Here is a 20,417-nt window from a genome sequence, read left to right as displayed (position 1 = left end):
GATTATAATACATCTTGTACTTGAGCCCATGAACAGGCTATTGTACTTCTGCAGTCTAGTGGGTTGAAAACGGAGTCACTATAATGGCTAAGAATTGTTGAACTTTGAATAGTTTGTCCGTTCTGATTGTAATCAGCCAAGTAAAAAACCTCCAGATCTGCTCAAATAAATATGGCCCATCAACGAAGGACTTGCACCATAGTACTCCCATGAGTATCAGCAGACTTATCTTTTCATTCTAACTCAAATCCTGTTGTCGGTGCTAGCCTATTTCTGTGTATTTATTTGTTTCTACTACCATTAAATCCCAAACCTATTATAAGTGGTGCAAAAGTCCCTGTTGCACCTGGTGTCTAATAACAGAAGCGCAGCCTTTTCCCACTCTACTAAAGGAATGGGCCTTGGTGTACGACCTCTTTCCACATGATGTCCCTCTACTGTGGCTACCCACCATAAGCCTCACTGTTGTTGTCAGTCAGATGAGGTATCAGGGTCTCCATCTTCCATACTTCTATATTGACTGTCACTTGAGACCTTTGTACAAACACATGACATAATTTTGTTGTGTGCATGAATTGATGTTTTCATTTGTGTTATCACATAAAGCGGGTTTTTTTAAACAACAAAATGGAGCAAGTCTATAACAGTTTAAGACAACCTAATTTAATACATTCACATGTGGTAAAGTTGAAACATACAGATGATTGTTTTGATTGACGCTTTGATATGATTTTTTAAAAAGTGACTATGAGAAAATGTTAAAAATGATAACAACTACTACGTACATGAAGTGATAACAAGTTCTCTATTATTGCAGATGTTGACATGTGCGGAACATGTAGGATAGGTTGAGTGAGTCTTTGGAATGTGACAAAATTAACACCTCCGTATACTCTCCGTTTAGTGTACGAACAGATTATCTACTAATACATTACATAAATACATACAGAAAGATTATTTTGGTTTAGTGTGTTTCTTTTTAGTGGGTACTGTCTGTTCTTCTCTACGTCTCATATTGATGGGGTTACGTGGGTCAAATATGTCGTAAGAGTCTTCACTGGCCATCGCATTTACATCTTTAGCTCGCACAATCCGGTCATCTTCAAATGTTAACCTGTGACTCATCCTGTAATAGAAACATTTTAAACATACAAGTGTAAGAAAAAAGATTTCCCCCCCACTCCTAGAAACCCAGTTAACTTGCAGTTACTTGTTAATATATGTATTACAGCATGGTCTTTACCATTCTTCATCTTTATTAATGGCCGCTGGTGCTGGTGCTTCTCTTTCTGAAGGTTCTGGTGGTAATTCTTCTCCTTCTTCCACTGCCGCCTTCTTGACTTTAGCTGTCATCACTCTGGCTTTGAAGTCTGCCAAGAGTTTCATTGTCTAAAATATAAATGTTTGTATACTTCTTGTAGTTCCTTCTATTTTATGGGTGGCAATTTTCTCACCGCTTCTTCTCTCACTGTTCCCTTTAGCTTAACATCACGATAGTAGTCTTGTTCAGCCTTGAACTCTTGTACAGCAGTTGGTAATTTTGATCCTGTTATTAAACAATGAAATACCATACACACTGAACTGTACAGCACATGTATACATGGCCAGGTACGTATGTGCAGACATATGTGAAAACTGCAGATCAAATTTCTACATGCTTTTAAGACTCATAACATTCAAATATTCATTAGCTATACCATAACATACAGACTGCAGATATTCCCATGTTTATAACAGAACCTTCCCCCACATGCTTACTTGACAATTTTTAGCTGTATGGCCCACAATTATCACGTACAATCCTGACAAGCCTAGTAAAAGCATAAAATGCTTGGAGACATAATTTTTAAAAAGAAAAGAAAAGTTGAAGTGTAGCAGAGGATGGTTTCGATCCACCGACCTCTGGGTTATGGGCCCAGCACGCTCCCACTGCGCCACTCTGCTCAGCTGACCACAAATCCTATATTCATTGTATATAACCACATAGTGTACTGTACATCACATTAAACAGCCCCACACAATATACCCACTAGAGGAATGCCACAGAAAGAGCAAACAAACAAGTCATTGAATTGGTGTAGCAATATTCATGGTCAGCTGATAACACGATTTGCCATGAAATCATCCCCTAACTGTTATCTGGTAAAGTACACAATATTCATTGGATAATAAATGTTCTGGTCCCTTACATACATGACCGTTGTATTAGAGTATATCTCGAGTCAGCCAAGGAGTGTGCAGCTAGCTAGACCAATAAGGAGTGAGGTGATCTTGTTTATTGTTAACTAGATTGTTAAGAGGTGTGGTTTCTGTACACTTTCGCTATTAGGTCTTTATTTGGTGGACATGATTGCAAACCTATCGCGAACGAGATCCCAATCGTGAAGTTGCAGACATCTAGCTAGTATACCTCTTATAGTAGAGCCGGGACTGAAGCACTTCTGAAATCCAGCTCTGAAATAATTCTGTGGCGTCTAAATACGCTGCTGAAAGAAAGTGTTGAGATGGAAAATTAATGCCTCGATATGGTTTCTTTGGATGAAAACAGCCTGATTGAAGATAAAAGAAAAGACAAGGCGCAGAGGGCCTACACTCGTCAGAACCCCAAAAGGTACATCCCACTGGTGAGTTTGTTGTTGAGGTGTAAAATGGTGACTGTGCATTGCTTCGTTTGGCCTTTAGCCTTGCGACTGTGGTCAGGCAGTGAGGCTGGCAGTGAGGCTGGCAGTGAGGCTGGCAGTGAGACTAAAATTCGAGTTTTAGAGATTTTTTAAAAAAATTCTATATCCAGCCACCTGTAAGTGTTTGTTATATTTAATGCTGTATGATGTATTATATGGACAAGTACTATTCCGCAAAGGTGATTTTCGTCGCGTAAAATTTTTGAAGGCAGAATTTTGGGCGGCACGCAAAAGTTTCACCTGGATCCCTTCTTAAACGGTACTACTGTACCATTTGATATTGATTAACATGCCAGAGTGTACTCTCACATAACAACTACCTTATACTTAATTGTAGGGAAAAAAGAATTAGTCCGAGACTCTAATATAGATGTTCAAGTCTAAGAGACACACCACATGGAATTAAATAGGTTAGTTTGTGTTCTAAGGGATACTTTGGGACCTTAACTAAGTGTCTGGATTATGTAGGTGTCCTCAAGTGTCCACATTAACAGGTTCCAGCATAGATAATAGACCCTACCTGGATTGGAAACACACATATAGTGCCCATACAAAACTGCTTGTGTTTTGCGCCTGAAGTTTTGAAACACTCTCTTTCATTCAAAGATTCTATTTTACTGTCTGGATACAGCTCAGTTGCTTTAACTAGTAAGTTTAGTAGATTGTTTCTTGGGTAGTGATTGGCCTACTACTGGTATAGACACTTTCAGTATAAAAGGCATTTGCACATGTTTGTGAAAACGGCAGGGTGAACAAGTCTAGTTTAAGGCTGATGCTTATTATTTACTAACAATACGTGTACTGATATGTGTTTCATGGTATATTCGCTCCCTTGTCAAGTTCACAATTCCCGCCTCTCGTATCAACCTTTCACGCTTGTCAAACTTCTAGTTAAGACACATCAGTACACCCACTATGAATAGGCTATTCCATAGTGATACATTTACCATTAACCAGTACACAAAAGATGTGTTCATAAAATCTACCCCCGGTACGGTGTACAGTATAAGGGACGAGAAGTGTGGATAGATTAGGTGGCGCTTAGAAGTTTCCAATCCAGTATGGGGTGTCTATTATCTATGATTGCAGTGTATTTACTTAATAGTGAAGTGACAAAAACAGTAGGCAAATAGTGAGGGTGAAACATTATGTTCAAAACTTTAGAAAACAAAAACTGTTTACAGGGAGACTTGTTGACACATAGTGGTTACCACTTCACTGTCATACCCACACCATACACTACAGCTGCCACTACAGCTGCCACACACTGGACCATTACTAAGTTATCATGTGGAGAGTTATTCATAGGGTGATGACACATAGTGGTTACCACTTCACTGTCATACCCACACCATACACTACAGCTGCCACACACTGGACCATTACTAAGTCATCATGTGGAGAGTTATTCGTAGGGTGATGGCAGCTGGTGTTTAGTTGACAGAGACAATCAACACATAGCTCACTGTCTTCTGCCTCTATTTGTTTTCCTCTCAGTTCCTCTTCTCTTCTACGTTTAGCCTCCAACATTTCTTTTTTCAACCGCACCGATTCCTTCTGGAGTTCCTTCCTACACGTATGTTGAGAAGGTGTGTTAACAAAGTGACTGTGGTGAGTGTATAATATTACAGTATTAGGACAAAGTACGTACTGAGGTAAACCTGTTGGCCTGATAAGAGTTCAGCACTGAAACAAAAATCAAGCCTGGAGCCTTAACCGTTATCAAGTTACGGTTGCCTGAGACATCAGGCAGGCAGACAGTTAGTCAGGAAGTAGGAAATTCCACTGAATAAATAAAAAAATGTGTGTATATATACGTATATATAACAAAAATTTTGCCCCTGAAAGCATTTCTGGTTGTACTGAAGGCACTTTTAGCTCTTTGATCTTGATTATACCTAGCCAATACTGCCATGGCACCATGAAGGTCATGTGAGGTTGGTTTATATATTTCATGTGACAGTACTGTCCATGATCCCTAATACACAGTACTACTGTACTGTATGAATTAATGTTTACCAGTGTACTTATGTGTGTATGGGTATGTCCACCTGTACAAGTGTGCGGTGTGTGTGGGTGTGTTGTATGTGTGTGTGTGTGTGTGTGTGTGTGTGTGTGTGTGTGTGTGTGTGTGTGTGTGTGTGTGTGTGTGTGTGTGTGTGTGTGTGTGTGTGTGTAGTGTATGTGTGTAGTGTGTGTGTGTCTGTTTGCTGTGCGTACTTTTAAACTACAACAAGTCTAGATAAGATCTAACCATGTAGCAAGTTTCATCAGGTCCTTTGTGTGGAGCACGAAATTTAATAGCAAAATTTGTATCTAATCAGATAGTAAAATTGATATTTCTGTGAAGACAACAATCGTGCCTCGGGTTTCATGGTGGATCTAGCAATGGTATACTATGACGAACATCAAACTTCTAGTCTATGCTAGCCATAATACAAAGTCTTTTCTCCAAGTGATTAAACGTTTTTTTATGAGATGGTAGAGATTTTGGTGCATGGGCAAAATAGCATTCTAAATCACACACACACATATATATACATTGTACACAATAAGGACAAAGGATGTGGTCTAATGAAAGGACAACCTCTTTACTGTCTTGGTCCTAATGTGTCCATTATAGAGAGATTTAATGTAGTTCACACAATGCCACATTATTACACAACACAAAAGGAGACACACACTATTACACACTACACAAAGGGAGACACACACTGTTACACACTACGCAAAAGGAGACACACACTGTTACACAGTACACAAAAGGAGACGCACACGATTACACACTACACAAAAGGAGACACACACTGTTACACACTACACAAAGGGAGACACACACTGTTACACACTACACAAAGGAGACGCACACTGTTACATACTACACAAAAGGAGACACACACTGTTACACAGTATACAAAAGGAGACGCACACGATTACACACTACACAAATGGAGACACACACTGTTACACAGTACACAAAAGGAGACGCACACGATTACACACTACACAAAAGGAGACACACACTGTTACACACTACACAAAGGAGACGCACACTGTTACACACTACACAAAAGGAGACACACACTGTTACACACTACACAAAAGGAGACGCACACGATTACACACTACACAAAAGGAGACACACACTGTTACACACTACACAAAGGAGATACACACTGTTACATACTACACAAAAGGAGACACACACTGTTACACAGTATACAAAAGGAGACGCACACGATTACACACTACACAAATGGAGACACACACTGTTACACACTACACAAAAGGAGACACTAACTTTCGTTTCTTTGATCTATTATATGAGAAAATATCTTCAACCGAATCATCTGCTTTTCCCTCAGTGGGTTCTCTGTCATCATTGGATCTCTTCAGCTTGTCCCTCACTTTGTTAGCCATCTCAGCATCAAATTGACTGTCACCTTGTTCCTTCTCCACAATGTTAGCCTGTGTGGTAAGGTTAGTAATGAAAGTGAGGACTTGTGTCGGGACTTGTCTCAGAAAATATTGCAGTATAACAAGTTCATACTCTTAATAGTTTTTGAAACTAGCATAGGCTTGCTTAGCATGTGTATCCCAAAAAGTGACTTCATATTTACTGTAGCTAGCGATGAACTGTACAATATACACACCATAGCAGCAACTTGTAACCACTACACTAATCACCATGACAACATACCTCACCCCTCTCCAGCCTGTTCTCCATTATCCTGTGGAGGAACATGATATGGATCAGGTTACACAGTAGGGAATATCCGTCAACATGTTGACAACAGGAGATAAACTTCACCGGATACCCAAATATGGTGACCTTACCACCTGTTGTACATTGCTTGACAGTACCACCAATAGTTATTATTGGAGTATGTGAATTACCCTTTACTACAGAGGTCCCCATAGTACTGTAATACAAATGGGACTATGGACAAGTGTCCAGATCATCAAGGTGTCCTTCAAAACAAGACTAGCAGACAAGAGGGTGCTTATTGATTAGAGAATAGAAATTTCCCAAAGGTCAATCCCAAGAAATAGGGTTTGGTTTACAACATGAAGAACACAGATTTTCCTAATGGACAACTACTAAGGGATGTATTTCAAGGGCCATCTGTGTTTACACTGCATTTGTATTTTATAATACAGTAACAAGTAGTCATTGTAGAGTAAATCATAATAGAGATCGTGACATGCTTGAGGATAAGAATTTATCTACATTTCCAGAAGGTACATTGTACATCCCTACTGCACATACAAAATTAAGAACTGCAAAGTTTATATCTGCAAAATTTAGACACTACAAACATTACTACTCACTCCTCGTCCTCAATGGCAGGTTGAGAGCTCAACTTGGGGTCAGCGGTCAGTACATCATGACTGCTCTTGATCTTCAGTGACTGTGAACAGGATTGAGTGAGTGACATACTGCTGTATGACATAACAGACCCTTGGCTATGTGACATTGACAATAACTATTATTACATATTTGTGACCAGGCCTACAATAATAGGGCATGTGAACACATAAAAATTGCATACTTTTTCAAACTTTGATGTGCCATAACCATCACTCTGTGGTCATGAAATGTTCAGCACTTCTTAAAAATGTAGTTGGCTTTGCAATATACAAGTTACAAAATGAAAATATTCTGTCCCAGTATTGAGATATGAATTGTTATGTGACGGGGTGTAGTTTGTGCCCACATGCCCTATATTGCAAGCCCGGTCACATTTTAACAAAAGTTCTGCATAAAAACATCAACAATCTCATTTTATGAACACTCATGACCATTATGGTGTAACTGATAGTCTACCAGCTATCACAATATTTGCTAGAAAGGTTGTTGTATTACATAACTGCTTGTCTATATCATAAAGAGGTCAAAACTACTTTAAACACTCCCTCATACAAATACCGTCGCTCACTAACATAATAACATGTATGGATAATATGGCAAATATTTTGGTCCTAATAGGTCACTTTTACCTCTGACAGAGAGCAACCTCAAAAATGGTAGACTGTTTAGTAACTACTTGAGGTGCTTAACGGACTGTAGTATCCAGGTAGTAGCTATGCTCCAGGTGTTAACGATCAGAACATGCCCCTTACCTTGTGCTGATGTCACGCCTCCAACAACTTAGCTATGTCAACATATTGCACCATACCCCCCCTTAAACTACTGTATAGTACTGTAACAAGTACAAGATGCTCTAATACAACAGTCACAGTGTATTTTAGTTATGTACGTATTCTCTAGCAAAAAAAAAAAATTCGTGCAATAAAGATATATGAAGTAGGGTTGCAGTGATAAAAAGCAGTGAAACAAGAGATGATTGTAGCTGTGCAATGTAGTTACTTTGGCAATAAAAAGATGGTGAAAACATGTCAATTTAGGGATTTTTCCCACATCGCTACAATATTTTCCCTCATAGCTACATGTACCATCATCTCTTGTTACACTACTTCCTTTTCCTGGACCATACTTCATTTTTGAATTAATCATTTATTATATTATTACACTGTGGCAGTAAATATAGGCTGGTCTCAAGTTGGCAAGGCTAACACTAATTGAAATTACTACATAAACACACAATGATGACACTTCTGACACAACCAAACAGATGAGATGGGAGACATGTTTGATAGTGAAAGAAAGTAACAAATTCTCCCACTATCATCAAATACTCTAATAGAACAGTCACATACGTAATGGACAGATTTTCAATTGTATTCCTTGGTCAACTCCTGTATGTTACCGACACACACTAAGCTGTAAATAATCACAGAGGTTAGCAACACACATATAGTAACCGTGTGAAACACAGCCATTGCCACCCAGTGAACCAGTATTGCACACAACTCAGGCATTAGAGTCTTCTTGTACAGGCAAATCCTCCTGGGGTAGGTCTCACAAGAAAAATTTCAAGCACATTGACATCTCGTTAATAGTGCCACACAGCTTTTGGTAGGTACTAGGAGCAGCAACTTTTGCATAGATACCTTGACTGCCTGCTCAGCAGCCTCTTTATTGAGGTTAGTTTTACCTGCAGTGTGTGGCCACTAGCCTTATAAATAGAGATGTACCAATTCAGCATTTCTGAACCATTCTGATCTAACAAATTTATTACCGATCTACCGATATTGTGCCGATCTGACATCAACTATATCATCATGTTGTTCATGTACAGTCTATTAAATTTTCTAGGCTATAGGTAGCTGATAGGATTTTACTCAGTGTCTCAAACTTTTATTAGGCAATTGTAAGCTGAATATTGGCCAAAGTATTGTTACAAGTGCTAATTGTGGTGTGGCCTCAATTACACAACACAGACAATAAGGCACTACAATCTCCTACCAAGACATAAGCCCAGAATAATTTGTCTTGTAAGCTGATGTAGCACAGTATCCAAGTGTCTTACTTCATGTGTAGCACTATTCATTGCTTTCTAGAAGGTTGAAAGTTTCACTTCATGAATAGTACAGTGTGTGGTTGTATGGTTTCTTGTAACGTAGCCAACAGAAAAGAGTTTTCTAGTCTATTCCTCTGACATGAAGAAGAGAAATGATAGAGTGAGCTCAGTATGCTTGAAGACATGGAGTTAGACTTAGTTATCAGAAGGGTAGATCGGTTCACCTCTACTCATAAATGAGGTGGCCCTTACTCACACTCGCACACACATGCACACACACGCACGCACACACACACACGCACGCACACACACATGCACGCACACACACAAACACACGCACACACTTACACTACTAGCTTTGGTGATCTCTTCTTCATCTTCAACTGCTTCTTCTCCAAATGATAGCAATGAAAAGTTTCTAAAGGAAGCAGAACAAGTTAAAATTTCTAATAGAGCAGTCAGGAGTTATGTAAGTAAATTAAGTACATACAACGTATAAGGAAAATTTCATGATAGTATAGGAAAATTACAATAGCTGTTGCAGATGCATGTGCGATAAGGTGTTAATATATTATTGTACTGATAAACGGGTTATACAGAAAGCTGAAAGTCTTCTCTTGTGAAATATCAAACTTAATACACCACATGACACAGCATGCAGGTTAAATAAAGTACTCCATTTTCCCAACACAATGTGATAAAGCTTGCTTAACAGCTAAGCAGCATGTTGTAGTGAGTAGGCTTGTAATGGGCCTTGAACACACAATGGTGTGGATATACAAACCGTCCTTCAGAATATTAGGAATTGCTTCAACGTTTTTTTTGAGATCACAAGATAATGATGATGCTTGACACAACCAGAGTATAAATACATATCAGAGAGAACTCTTACAAAGAATAACTACTGAACATAACGTTGCTTTGCTCAACATTACACTACTTCTGTGTAGTGCTGTGAAACCATACTGGGTAAACCGATTGTTTCAGTTATCAGATTTTTGCATAACAGATCTCTAAGATATTCATCATAAACATACATTTTAGTACTTTTCTTGTGCTTTAACATTGATATCACACTTGTAGTAGGATTCTGCTATAGGTACATAATCCTATCAGTGTGGTCGCTATAAGGACAATCTGATAAACTGTACTACAGAATTTTAAGGGTACATAGTTTACGTGCTAGGTGTAGCAATATGATATGTCAGTTAACCAGTTATGATCTGCTCAGTAACTGATTATTCTGTCCAGTTTCACAACTCTACGAACTGTTGATGTCTGTGTGTATGACAATTGCCTTATAAGGTGAAATGACTCACTTGGTGGCTTTTGACTGGCTCTTTGGTTTCTTCTCTTTCTGTGTTTTCACCTTCTGTTTGATCTCTCGGGGGACAATGTCATTAAATGGGTTGGATATTATCTGTAGAAAAAGTTAACCAAAACTCAAACCTATCACAATCATGTGTAAAGCAGATGTAGATATTTCCCTTACTGGATGTAAACATATACAATACAAACACACATGTACCACTACAACATGCACTTCACCATAAGTTGCTACAAATAATAGAGGACATGCACTAACTTTACAACCAAAAACATTCTAATAGAAACGTGATGTTTTCTTATATCACGACAGTGAACGAATATATTGTAGGTATGCATGGAAAGTGCAAATCATGAAAAAGTAGACCAGTTATGAGAGTATCTTCACAGCGATAGATTACTTTACATGTAAAACAAGAACAACTGGAAGGAGGAGCCCCATCCGTAGTTCATGTGGCAAGTTATAGTCCCAGCTGCATTTACTACCCATACCTTTGTATGGGATTCACGATAGTCATTCACCATCGAAAACTCTTGGTCATGCCTTTTTTGCTCAAATAATAATACGCGCATATCCTCTATTGACCAAAATTCATTAAGCACTCTAACAAACGAGCCATTTTGTACAATATGTGATGTAAAATACTTTAATAGAACGGCCACATGTAGTATTGGAGTACCAGAGGACTGAGAGGAGGCATGACACTTTGTACTATCAAAATGAAATCAACTTTTAAACTAAATCTGGGATTAAGGATTTATTGATATTCCTTTCAAGTAGCTTTTAACTGGTCTATAAAATCCTATCAGCTCACATGAGTGTGTCGTACTTCCTCTGTTAGGGTCCTACTGTACTACACTGGCATACACCACATGTGACTATAAACACAATGCTATTATGATCCCGATAATAGCACTCGTGCCATTACCTCAGTTTTGATGATCTTTGGTGGATCCCCAATTGGCCTGTCATCTTTATCTGTCAATATCTCATTAAGCCGGATCATGTTGAAGACTGTGTTTCCAGTGACCTGAGGGGAAATGCAATAAAATAGGACCACCTCATTATTGAGATCAAAGGCTTAGTCCAATACTGGCCCCATAGATCTTGTTAACAAGGTTGTACAGTGGTAATACAACTGTTCATGGACATGTGAATGTGTTGTGTGAGTACATACCTTTCCAAATATGGTGTTCTTCTTATTCAATTCATCACACCTCCCCAGAGTAAAAAAGAACTGTGATGCATTGTCGTTTGGTCCACCATTTGCCATGGCAACCAGTCCTCGACGCACAAACCGTAGACGCTGATGAAATTCATCCTAGAAGGAAACGCAACAACCTTAGCAACCACCTGCTTGTGGTGACTGATTGTACTGTAAAGTCTGAGGAGTAAAACAGATAATGTTGTGTGTCTTACCTTAAAAGGTTTTCCAAAGGCAGACTCTCCACCTATACAGAACACTAGTGTTAACTCACTCCCACAATCAAATGTAACTGACCTTGTCCAGTACCCGAGGGGTCACCACCCTGAGCTATGAAGTCTACAAAACAATATTTCACACATCATCCTTGGTACATGTGATATAAACTGAGTTACAAATAAAAAAGACACACAAAAAACTGCCACCAACTGCAAAATATTGGTCAGTCTTGTGCACTTAGTTTCTAAAAGGAGACAACTCTATGTTAATCACAACATGAAGTTGCAGGTCAAACACTACGAAATACTATAGTCACTAGTCAACGTCAGAGCAATGTGATAATTTGTCAGGCCAAGACTTCTGACTGTGGTTATGCACAGATCACACACAATGAGTTACATCCCATTGACTACAGGTATATACCTTTAATGATCCGATGGAAGATGGTTCCATTATAGTATCCTTCCATACACAACTGTACAAAGTTCCTACATGCTAATGGTGCCTCCTTCGACCACAGCTCTACATCAATGTCCCCCAGACTAGTGACCAGTAAGACCTGTAAAAGTGAGACCACATTATAGCAGCAGTGTGCATATTATCGTTGTGAAAAAAATGCAAGAGAACTGTGTTATATAGTACTGTGAATATGGCAGTTAATGGTAGTTTAACGATTTTATTACGGTTTAATGCACCTATCAATGTTATCCCCCACCTCCCCCCTCCCGGGCGTAGTGGGGGAAATGGTGGGGATTTGACTTTTTGAAAAATCAAATTCTCCACCCACTGGGGAACAACTAGTGGTCAAATCTCCACGTAGTATCGCTGGAATAAACTTTAGGAAACAGATTAATTTTCATAGCTCGCAAGCTAAAGCAAACGCCTAAAATTTCGAACGGTCAAATGCCCCACTAATTTCTGATCAAATCGGCGAAAATCCCCCACTAATCCCTTAGTAAGCCCGGGAGGGGGGTAGTGGGGCTTAACATTGATAGGTGCATAATACTTCGGTCTCGATATTGCAGGTTTTGTAGGGCTTTAAAATCAGCGTTCAGCTAGTCCTAACACTTAACATACTAGTACATTAACTAACCTTTCCATTTGTAAGCGGCTCGTTGATGTATATGCTGCTCATGTTTAGATTTTAAATACCAATTTAATATAAACCCACAATACAAAGTTTTCACGCGCAATGAATGGAGTACGAGATAGAGTATGAACTGCAGGGTCCCGCGCTGTGCTGGGTGTGATCCGTTTGCCGCCCTTGCGGTGCACCCTTGATGTCGATAATGGATAATAACGAGATAATACCATAGTACTTATCTTACGTTCAACTTGCTAAGGTTACCATACCTTAAATAATATTAATAGAATTGAAGCAGTACAGAGAAGAGCGGCCAGATTTTGCCTAAATGAGTTTTCAAGTTACTCTAGTGTTACTAACATGCTAAGCACACTTAACTTACCCCCTTTACAACAAAGAAGAGAGAGAGCTAAACTTATAATGATGTATAAAATTATTAATGATTTTATTGATATCCCCAAATAGTACTTTACCCCTAATGATTCGCGATTAAGAAAAGGATACTACAGGCAACTGACGACAAACATTGACTCGTATAAATTTTCCTTTTCCCCCTCTGCAATTAAACTTTGGAACCCCCTTCCCCCCTACATAATTAATTCCCCTTCCCTGGATAATTTTTGTAACAACTTAAGTAATTATATCTGTGCATTATATCTGTGCATTATAATCATTTGTGATTTCTGCACAGTAAAAACAAATAATAATAATAATAATAGCACTCACTCGGTTTGAGATATTATTAATTCAGCAGGATCCTCCAGGGGTATAATGCTGATGTGTAGTACAATTACAATCAAATACAGTTAATTACATGATTAGTGTTTAAATAATGCTACACAGTTAGTTTCAACAGTGTCACCACACAGTCTATTCCGTTCGGGTACAGTTCTTGGAAGGAAGGAGTACTCACTTGCGAGCTCACTTGGGAGTACTTATATAAGTCGATTCTGGGTTGATAAGGTACAAGTTTAAAATTGTGTGAAAAGTGGGTCCTGATACAGATGATCTTGTTGGAAGGTAACAGCTAGGTATAGTTAGTAAATTGTGTAGTATTTTATACGGTAAAAGTAGCCTTGCCTCTCTGCGACGTTCTTGAAGTGTTGGCCAATTTAATGTTGTTAAGATGTTAGTGTTGCTATCTCTTCTCCACAGTTTTCCTGTCACGAAACGAGCAGCTCTATGCTGGACCATCTCAAGTTGATAAGGATCCCATGCATAACTTGGATACAGTATACTTTTCAAAGTATAAAGTTGGAAAGTATACTGTATCTATGGTCAGTCTCTAGAAAATTCCATTTAATAATTTCTTTACAGTTGTATCATATCAACTTGTTGAAAGCGTTTTAGGTCGATCTGAAGGCTTGTTTGGGCTTAACCAATACTGCCTCATCATTAGGGAAACTGGTTTTGGGTGATGTTTTTCATGGGCCACACCTTTAGTACTGTATGATAGAATAACTTATCTGTAAATGTCAAAAAATTGGTCCAAATTTCCATAATTTTCCACTTGTCTACATATGGCTATCAGTTTGATAAACTTATTGCAATTGGTTTTTGACAAGTTTATATCTTAAAATGAATTAAACTGGCCATCTCTTCAAGAACGTAGAAAACAAGCATGCCTCATCCTATTGTACAAGATAGTAAATCACTAGTACTTGTCCCAAATCTATCTACCCAAGCTCATCATATACAATTTTCAGTAATTCATTCCTACCCAGAACTATTCCCCAATGCAATGGTTCCATGTATCCCGTATCTATCTAACATTGATCTTATAATATTTAAGCAATTATCACAACTCCTTTGTAATTGTTACTTGGCACTGATTTTAGCACTTATCGTCATGGTAACTTAAACCTAGCAGTTGTGTGTACGTATACATTTGCATTAAAATTGCTAATTAATTAATTTCACTATAAATCTCTGGGTAAATCTTAAATATTATAAATCCCATAAATCTTGGCAATATTTCACTCATCGTAGACCCCTCAGTGGTGAGAGAGGGGACTTCATGAGGGAGGAGTAGGAACTGGAAGCACATATATATATATGAAATAGGTTCGGGATTAAATTGTGAAGAAACAATTACAAGTTGATAATAGATGGACGTTACTACAACATCATACTAATTAAACCAAGTTATTAAATAGTAGGAGGGAGAACTGTCATTCATCCTTTTTCTTCCTCTGGTCATTGTTGAGTTTCTCCGTTTCTCTTGTTGCTGTAGTAAGAGTTTCGTATTGCACTAGAGAGTGGTACACACAACAATTTAATAGCATTTAGTATGTTCAGTTTATACATTGGAACTTCTATATGGAACTGAATGCATTGTGTCAATTAGAGTTAAGTGAGTGTTCTATTAGAGTAGTCAATTTTTTGTTTGTAAAGCATTCATAACACTTGTTTGAAACACTAGACCACAGCAAGAATTTCATTGGCTGCTTACATATCCATTTTTTTTTGTATCAATAGATCTCTGTCTCTGGGGCAGTACAAAACAGTGGGTGTTCAATTGGATAGCAAGTGCCGTTGCAATGAGCTTGTTTAAACTAGTTAACACTACACCTATTGCGTCACTAGCTAGCAGCTATGAAGGTATTAATATGTCTAAAGGAGTTAAATTATGAAATGGGAATTTAGGTCATGTAGTAGTGTCTTTGCTTTACTCAGGTGCCACAACGTAGGGTCTTTAGGTTACTAAACTTCACAGAACCTCGTGTTTTGAAGTCTGTACAGGTGGTCTCAGTAGTGTAGGTAATATTCATTGTTAAGGTATGTGTTAGTGGTCCTGTATTACTGTACCAATTCATACTCAAAGCAAATTCAAAACACACACGGGCTCTACTACACATCTGGTACTTCATCCCAGGGTATAAAATACGTGATGTGTTCTAACTACTATTATCACACTCATTCACACATTAAAATGCACTTAAGGTAATACAACTATTCTCACCTGACATTAACACCCACAAAGTTGGTCAGGGAGTACACATAGTCCCCACCAAAGAACATTCCAGTGTAGGTGACAGCAATGTTCTAATAGGAGAGAGAACACTATAGATACAGCACGCACAGATGCGTAGGGTAACAACTTAATGTAAAGCAGAGCTGAGCGATAGTTGTGATCTATCGATTATTGTGACAGTTAGTAACAATCGTGATTATGATAGTATGCTAACTATCGTGATAAAATTAATAATTATGCATATCTGTGCTTAGTCAAAAAAGTAAACATGATATTGTTAAAGTTAAGGTAACTGTGAAAGTCCAGTAGAGCATGCACAACAAAGATTACAACTGTAATACATAACAAATTTTACCAATGGAGTGTTAGAAAAGCAGAAATGTGGGATTATTCATGGTGAGGTTGAGTGTCTTTGATAACTAGTACTATCGTGATACTATCGCCATCGTGATGTAAAAGTTACTATCAGTTGTGAATAGTGATAGTTGTACTATCGCTCAACTCTAATGTAAAGTTTGAGACAGAATTAAATAATTATTTTTATATTACACTAAAAATGCACATAAAATACATGGATGGACAATCACTATCTATAACGTGTGATTTGAAGAGTTTCTAGAAATGAAATGAACTAGATGAATAAGAAATTGAAACTTTTGAGAGAATAGAGAAATTGCTGAAAAAGTCATGGTGTGAGGTATATAGAGTGGTTGAAGGACAGCGATATAAGCCACACTGACTACTCCAATCACTGTAATGGGGCATGATGCTCTAAACAACACAACTACATGTGTTTTCACCTTAAGCCGAGCTATTATTAGAATTGACAAGCATGCGCATACATCTAAATATAGTAACAGTACATAATGTCTATAAATCCTCGACACATGGATCACTGAGGTGTTACCATATCACTCCACAACAATCTCTTCTTGTTTCATGGCATTTGTCAGCGATCTGTATTCCCCTTTTAATATTTCAGTTTGTGTTCACTTTATTAATCCAGTAATGGATTTATTTTGTGATTGTTATAGATAGAGCAATTTTGCATTCTACATATAGAAGGATTGTACGCAAAATGTATTATCTATTTTCGTAAAATGCTTAACAACCATTGCTTGTCAGGCATTTGTGATGTATGCTAGTAAAGGCTACAGCCATTCTTAATGGTTCAGTGTATAGAACAAAAGGTAGTTCACTAGGTTAGTCTTTTGTATATATACAAGGATAGCTGTCATCACAATTTACAAAGTGATAACATTCTTGACTGATCTATGAAAATTTGACATTACGCTTGTCAATCTTAGAGCTACTATTTTCTAGAGATACTCATAGTTGGTAAAGCATGGTGAAATTGGTGACCAAGTAAGTGTATTCACCCCATTGCTTACCATTGAAAAGTTACGTCACAAATGTCAGACTAACAATGGTTGTTATGTATTTTTGTAATACATGTCGCAAAAGTTTTTGTGCACAACCCTCTACACAGTTAATGTTTCTGTACATGCACACATGAAACTGATGTACATACAGAGTTTCCTAGAATTTATATCACTAGTGCTTGTAATGTCAAATTCAGTACAAGCAACGTGTGTTGTTTTCAGATACACTTAGAGTTGGATTTCCTAGCTGAATTAGCTAGATAAAATGAGCCAGAATGCAGTTGTCTTAGCTACAGTAGCTAGCAGATGCTGGATGGCTGCAAAAAATCTTAACAAAACCTAAAAATAAAATCTTAACAAAAATAGCAATGCAGGTGGGGATGAGACTTGGCCTAAATTAATGGAAAAATTCTACCTGAACATGAAACCATTTTCATGAACTATTTCATGTTCCTTTAACATTTGATGCACAATTTATAGATAAACTACCTAGTAGTGTATAATATGGATTGACACCTTGGGATCAATCAATAATGATTATCAAGGTGTCCTGATTTTCCAGGTCAGTTTATGTACTAAGGGATACTTTGGGACCTTAACTAAGTGTCTGGATTATGTAGGTGTCCCACACTAACTCACTCCATGATACAGGAGGACAGGAACATCACAATAAAGGAGTTATTCCATTGATCGTAACTTATTGCTTTCTCAATGTCCCCATTGCATGGTCGGTAGTAGAGATACTAGAGCATTGCAGAAGAATATACCGTATTAATTTTGTTGAGACCCTGTAGGTATATGAATGGCTAATGGCATACACACAATACACACTACGTAAATACAATAAAACCTATTCTCTAAATTAGGGAATTAAGTTGAAAACTAGTAGTTTATAATAAAGTGTTATACATTGATGGAGACAGGTAAAGTCAACAGTCAGCTGCTTTATCCCAGATGTGGCATGGTGGACACGAGTGCAGATACGTATGCACAACAGTGACAACAGTGACAATACCAGACAAATCACAAAGCAACCAGCTGTGGAATGGATTGCACTGTAAGTAAATTGTATAGAATAGTTCTTTGACACCTTTGTAAATAATTAGTTGAGATTCCGTTGTTTGTTCAGGCTAGTTTTTAGCAAAGTTTAGACTTTGTTGTTCAATAACTTTGTTGTGGTTACTGTTATGTAAACAAAAACATAATAGTCGACCTCCTTAGTCTATAGCGAATATTTAGATATATGGTTGCTAAGTAGTTCTGTGGTTAGTATGATGCAATTCCGCCAGTGGTCTCTGATAATATGGTCATGAATGGGTTAATTTAATTAATTAATTAAATGACAACAGAAAACACCTCTATAAAAGGACAAAGATATTGGTCCAAACAAGTCCATTGTTATACCTCTGACAGAGGAAAATGTCTTTGTTGTAGCAGCAAATGCTCTGTAAGTGCCCATACAGAGATACCTAGTCTTCATATACAAACCCCAAAATACTGAAATGCTAATTGCTGATCATACCATCACAAGGTGTACTACTCAGGTGCTATATGAGTTGGTGCTGGCAGATCCTCCTGGGATAAGGATAGTAACCCACAAGTTACTGAGTCACTGTGTATTGCTTCATTTTTAAGTCACTGTTTATTCACAGAATAACTTTTCAATGGGTGTGGTAGTTGGGGTGAATTCATAAGGGAGGAGTGGGAACTGGAAGCATATTATAGGTTGGGGCTTAGTCAAAAAAAACAAAAAACAATTTGATAATAGACAGGCCATACAAGATCCTAAGGTATCTGATCCCTTTGTATGGCACATCTTCATCAGGCTGGAGTTGTTTACAGACTGTCATGGTATAATAATTGTGACAGGATTGGTAAGTAGAGTAAAAACCACCAAATTACTGACTGTATATCTTTCTTAAACAAAATATGTGACAGGGTCACTGAAAACCTGACATAATTGTAATGATTACAATAAAGTAAAATTCCAAAAAAATTTTGAACCCTTTGTTCTCAGTGAAGAACAATGGATATCACCCTATTCACCTACTGATGAAGAGTTCGAACATCTTTGCTTCGTTGCAGTTGACAAATGGATATGCAAGCTATCAGCCTTTATTTATGTCTGATCAAAGCAGTAGTACACGATCAATCTTTCTTTACTTTTGGTGTAGCGAAGAAAGGTGATACAAGGAAATTAAGACTTACCCAGCAGTCAATTTCCCTAGATATATTCATGGCAAGCATGATGGTGCAAAATTCCAACTCTGCATGTCACTACATTATTAAGTTACAGCTGTTTTAGTAAGTGCCTGTAATTTATTGCCCACATACTTGGTTTTACCTGCTGTACAAATCGATCTTTCTGTTAATGCTACTTTGCAGGTCTATTTCTAAAAGTTATTTACGTATGACGCTGAAACTTATAATATACTTGCCTAAATAAATACTGAATAAGGCCACTCCAAATAAATTCTCTGTTTCCCGTCCATCGCCCGCATCTGGTTACTGTCAGCTCTAAATTATCCCATTATTCCGGTTATTCTCGTATACTGACAGACTCAGTAAAAGCTGTCTTGAAACAGTGTCAGCTTACGTGTAAGCAGTGCTATTGCGTTGGCACAGACTTCATGTTTGTGCTATTTTGCAACTTAAAAAGGAAAGAAAAAGCTTAAACATGCTTTATGCAGCTTTTTCATATGATGGTTTTGTCAGGTAAATAATGGCTTGAAAAGCTGTTAATATTATAATGAAATAATGGAAATGGACCGCCCGCCCGCATGCAAAGATGCCTGAGTCCAGGACGGGAAACAGAGAATTTATTTGGAGTGGCCTAATCAAGTACTGAACAATGCATGATTATTTTGGGTTTTAGCAAATCCAGTCATTATGTGTTTGTAAACATCAACATGTAAGTAAAAAATTAATTAAGGCACACAGCCAAATCCTCCTAGGGCAGGACCACAGTACCCTATAGGAGGCTGTACCATGTCTCGCACGTGAGGGATGGATAGTACTCCATTAATACAGCCGGCTGGTAGACCAAAATGTGTAAAGGTATGATGCATGCACAACGCATGGATATATATATATATATATATATATACTATTATTAAAACTT

General features: G+C 37.8%; 1 protein-coding gene and 1 non-coding gene across 2 annotated transcripts; both read right to left on the bottom strand.

Annotated features, from left to right (window-relative positions):
* Positions 1–654: 654 nt before the first annotated feature.
* LOC136256283 (spliceosome-associated protein CWC27 homolog) lies at positions 655–13,065 on the bottom strand. Its single transcript, XM_066049201.1, has 15 exons — positions 12,950–13,065; positions 12,280–12,415; positions 11,935–11,976; positions 11,853–11,884; positions 11,611–11,754; positions 11,362–11,463; positions 10,426–10,526; positions 9,455–9,524; positions 7,014–7,093; positions 6,382–6,412; positions 5,983–6,149; positions 4,148–4,251; positions 1,455–1,546; positions 1,244–1,389; positions 655–1,126 (listed from the first exon to the last, which is right to left on the bottom strand). Exons 1-15 carry the CDS (start codon positions 12,989–12,991, stop codon positions 955–957), a joined length of 1,461 nt encoding a protein of 486 aa, XP_065905273.1. The 5' UTR covers positions 12,992–13,065; the 3' UTR covers positions 655–954.
* Positions 1,873–1,944, bottom strand: Trnam-cau (transfer RNA methionine (anticodon CAU)). The gene has a single exon. It is a non-coding gene; the product is annotated as a tRNA-Met (tRNA).
* Positions 13,066–20,417: the final 7,352 nt, after the last annotated feature.

The sequence above is a fragment of the Dysidea avara genome, chromosome 5 (assembly GCF_963678975.1).
Source record: "Dysidea avara chromosome 5, odDysAvar1.4, whole genome shotgun sequence".
In the NCBI taxonomy this organism is placed as follows: domain Eukaryota; kingdom Metazoa; phylum Porifera; class Demospongiae; order Dictyoceratida; family Dysideidae; genus Dysidea; species Dysidea avara.
This window is presented reverse-complemented; position numbering and strand designations above follow the sequence as displayed.

Coding starts and splice junctions, on each gene's coding strand:
- LOC136256283 (XM_066049201.1), bottom strand. CDS start 12,991: ATGAGCAGCATATACATCAACGAGCCGCTTACAAATGGAAAG. Junction 11,464..11,610: donor AGAACACCATATTTGGAAAG/GTATGTACTCAC, acceptor ATTTCCCCTCAG/GTCACTGGAAACACAGTCTT. Junction 7,094..9,454: donor AGATCACCAAAGCTAGTAGT/GTAAGTGTGTGC, acceptor TCCTGTTCACAG/TCACTGAAGATCAAGAGCAG.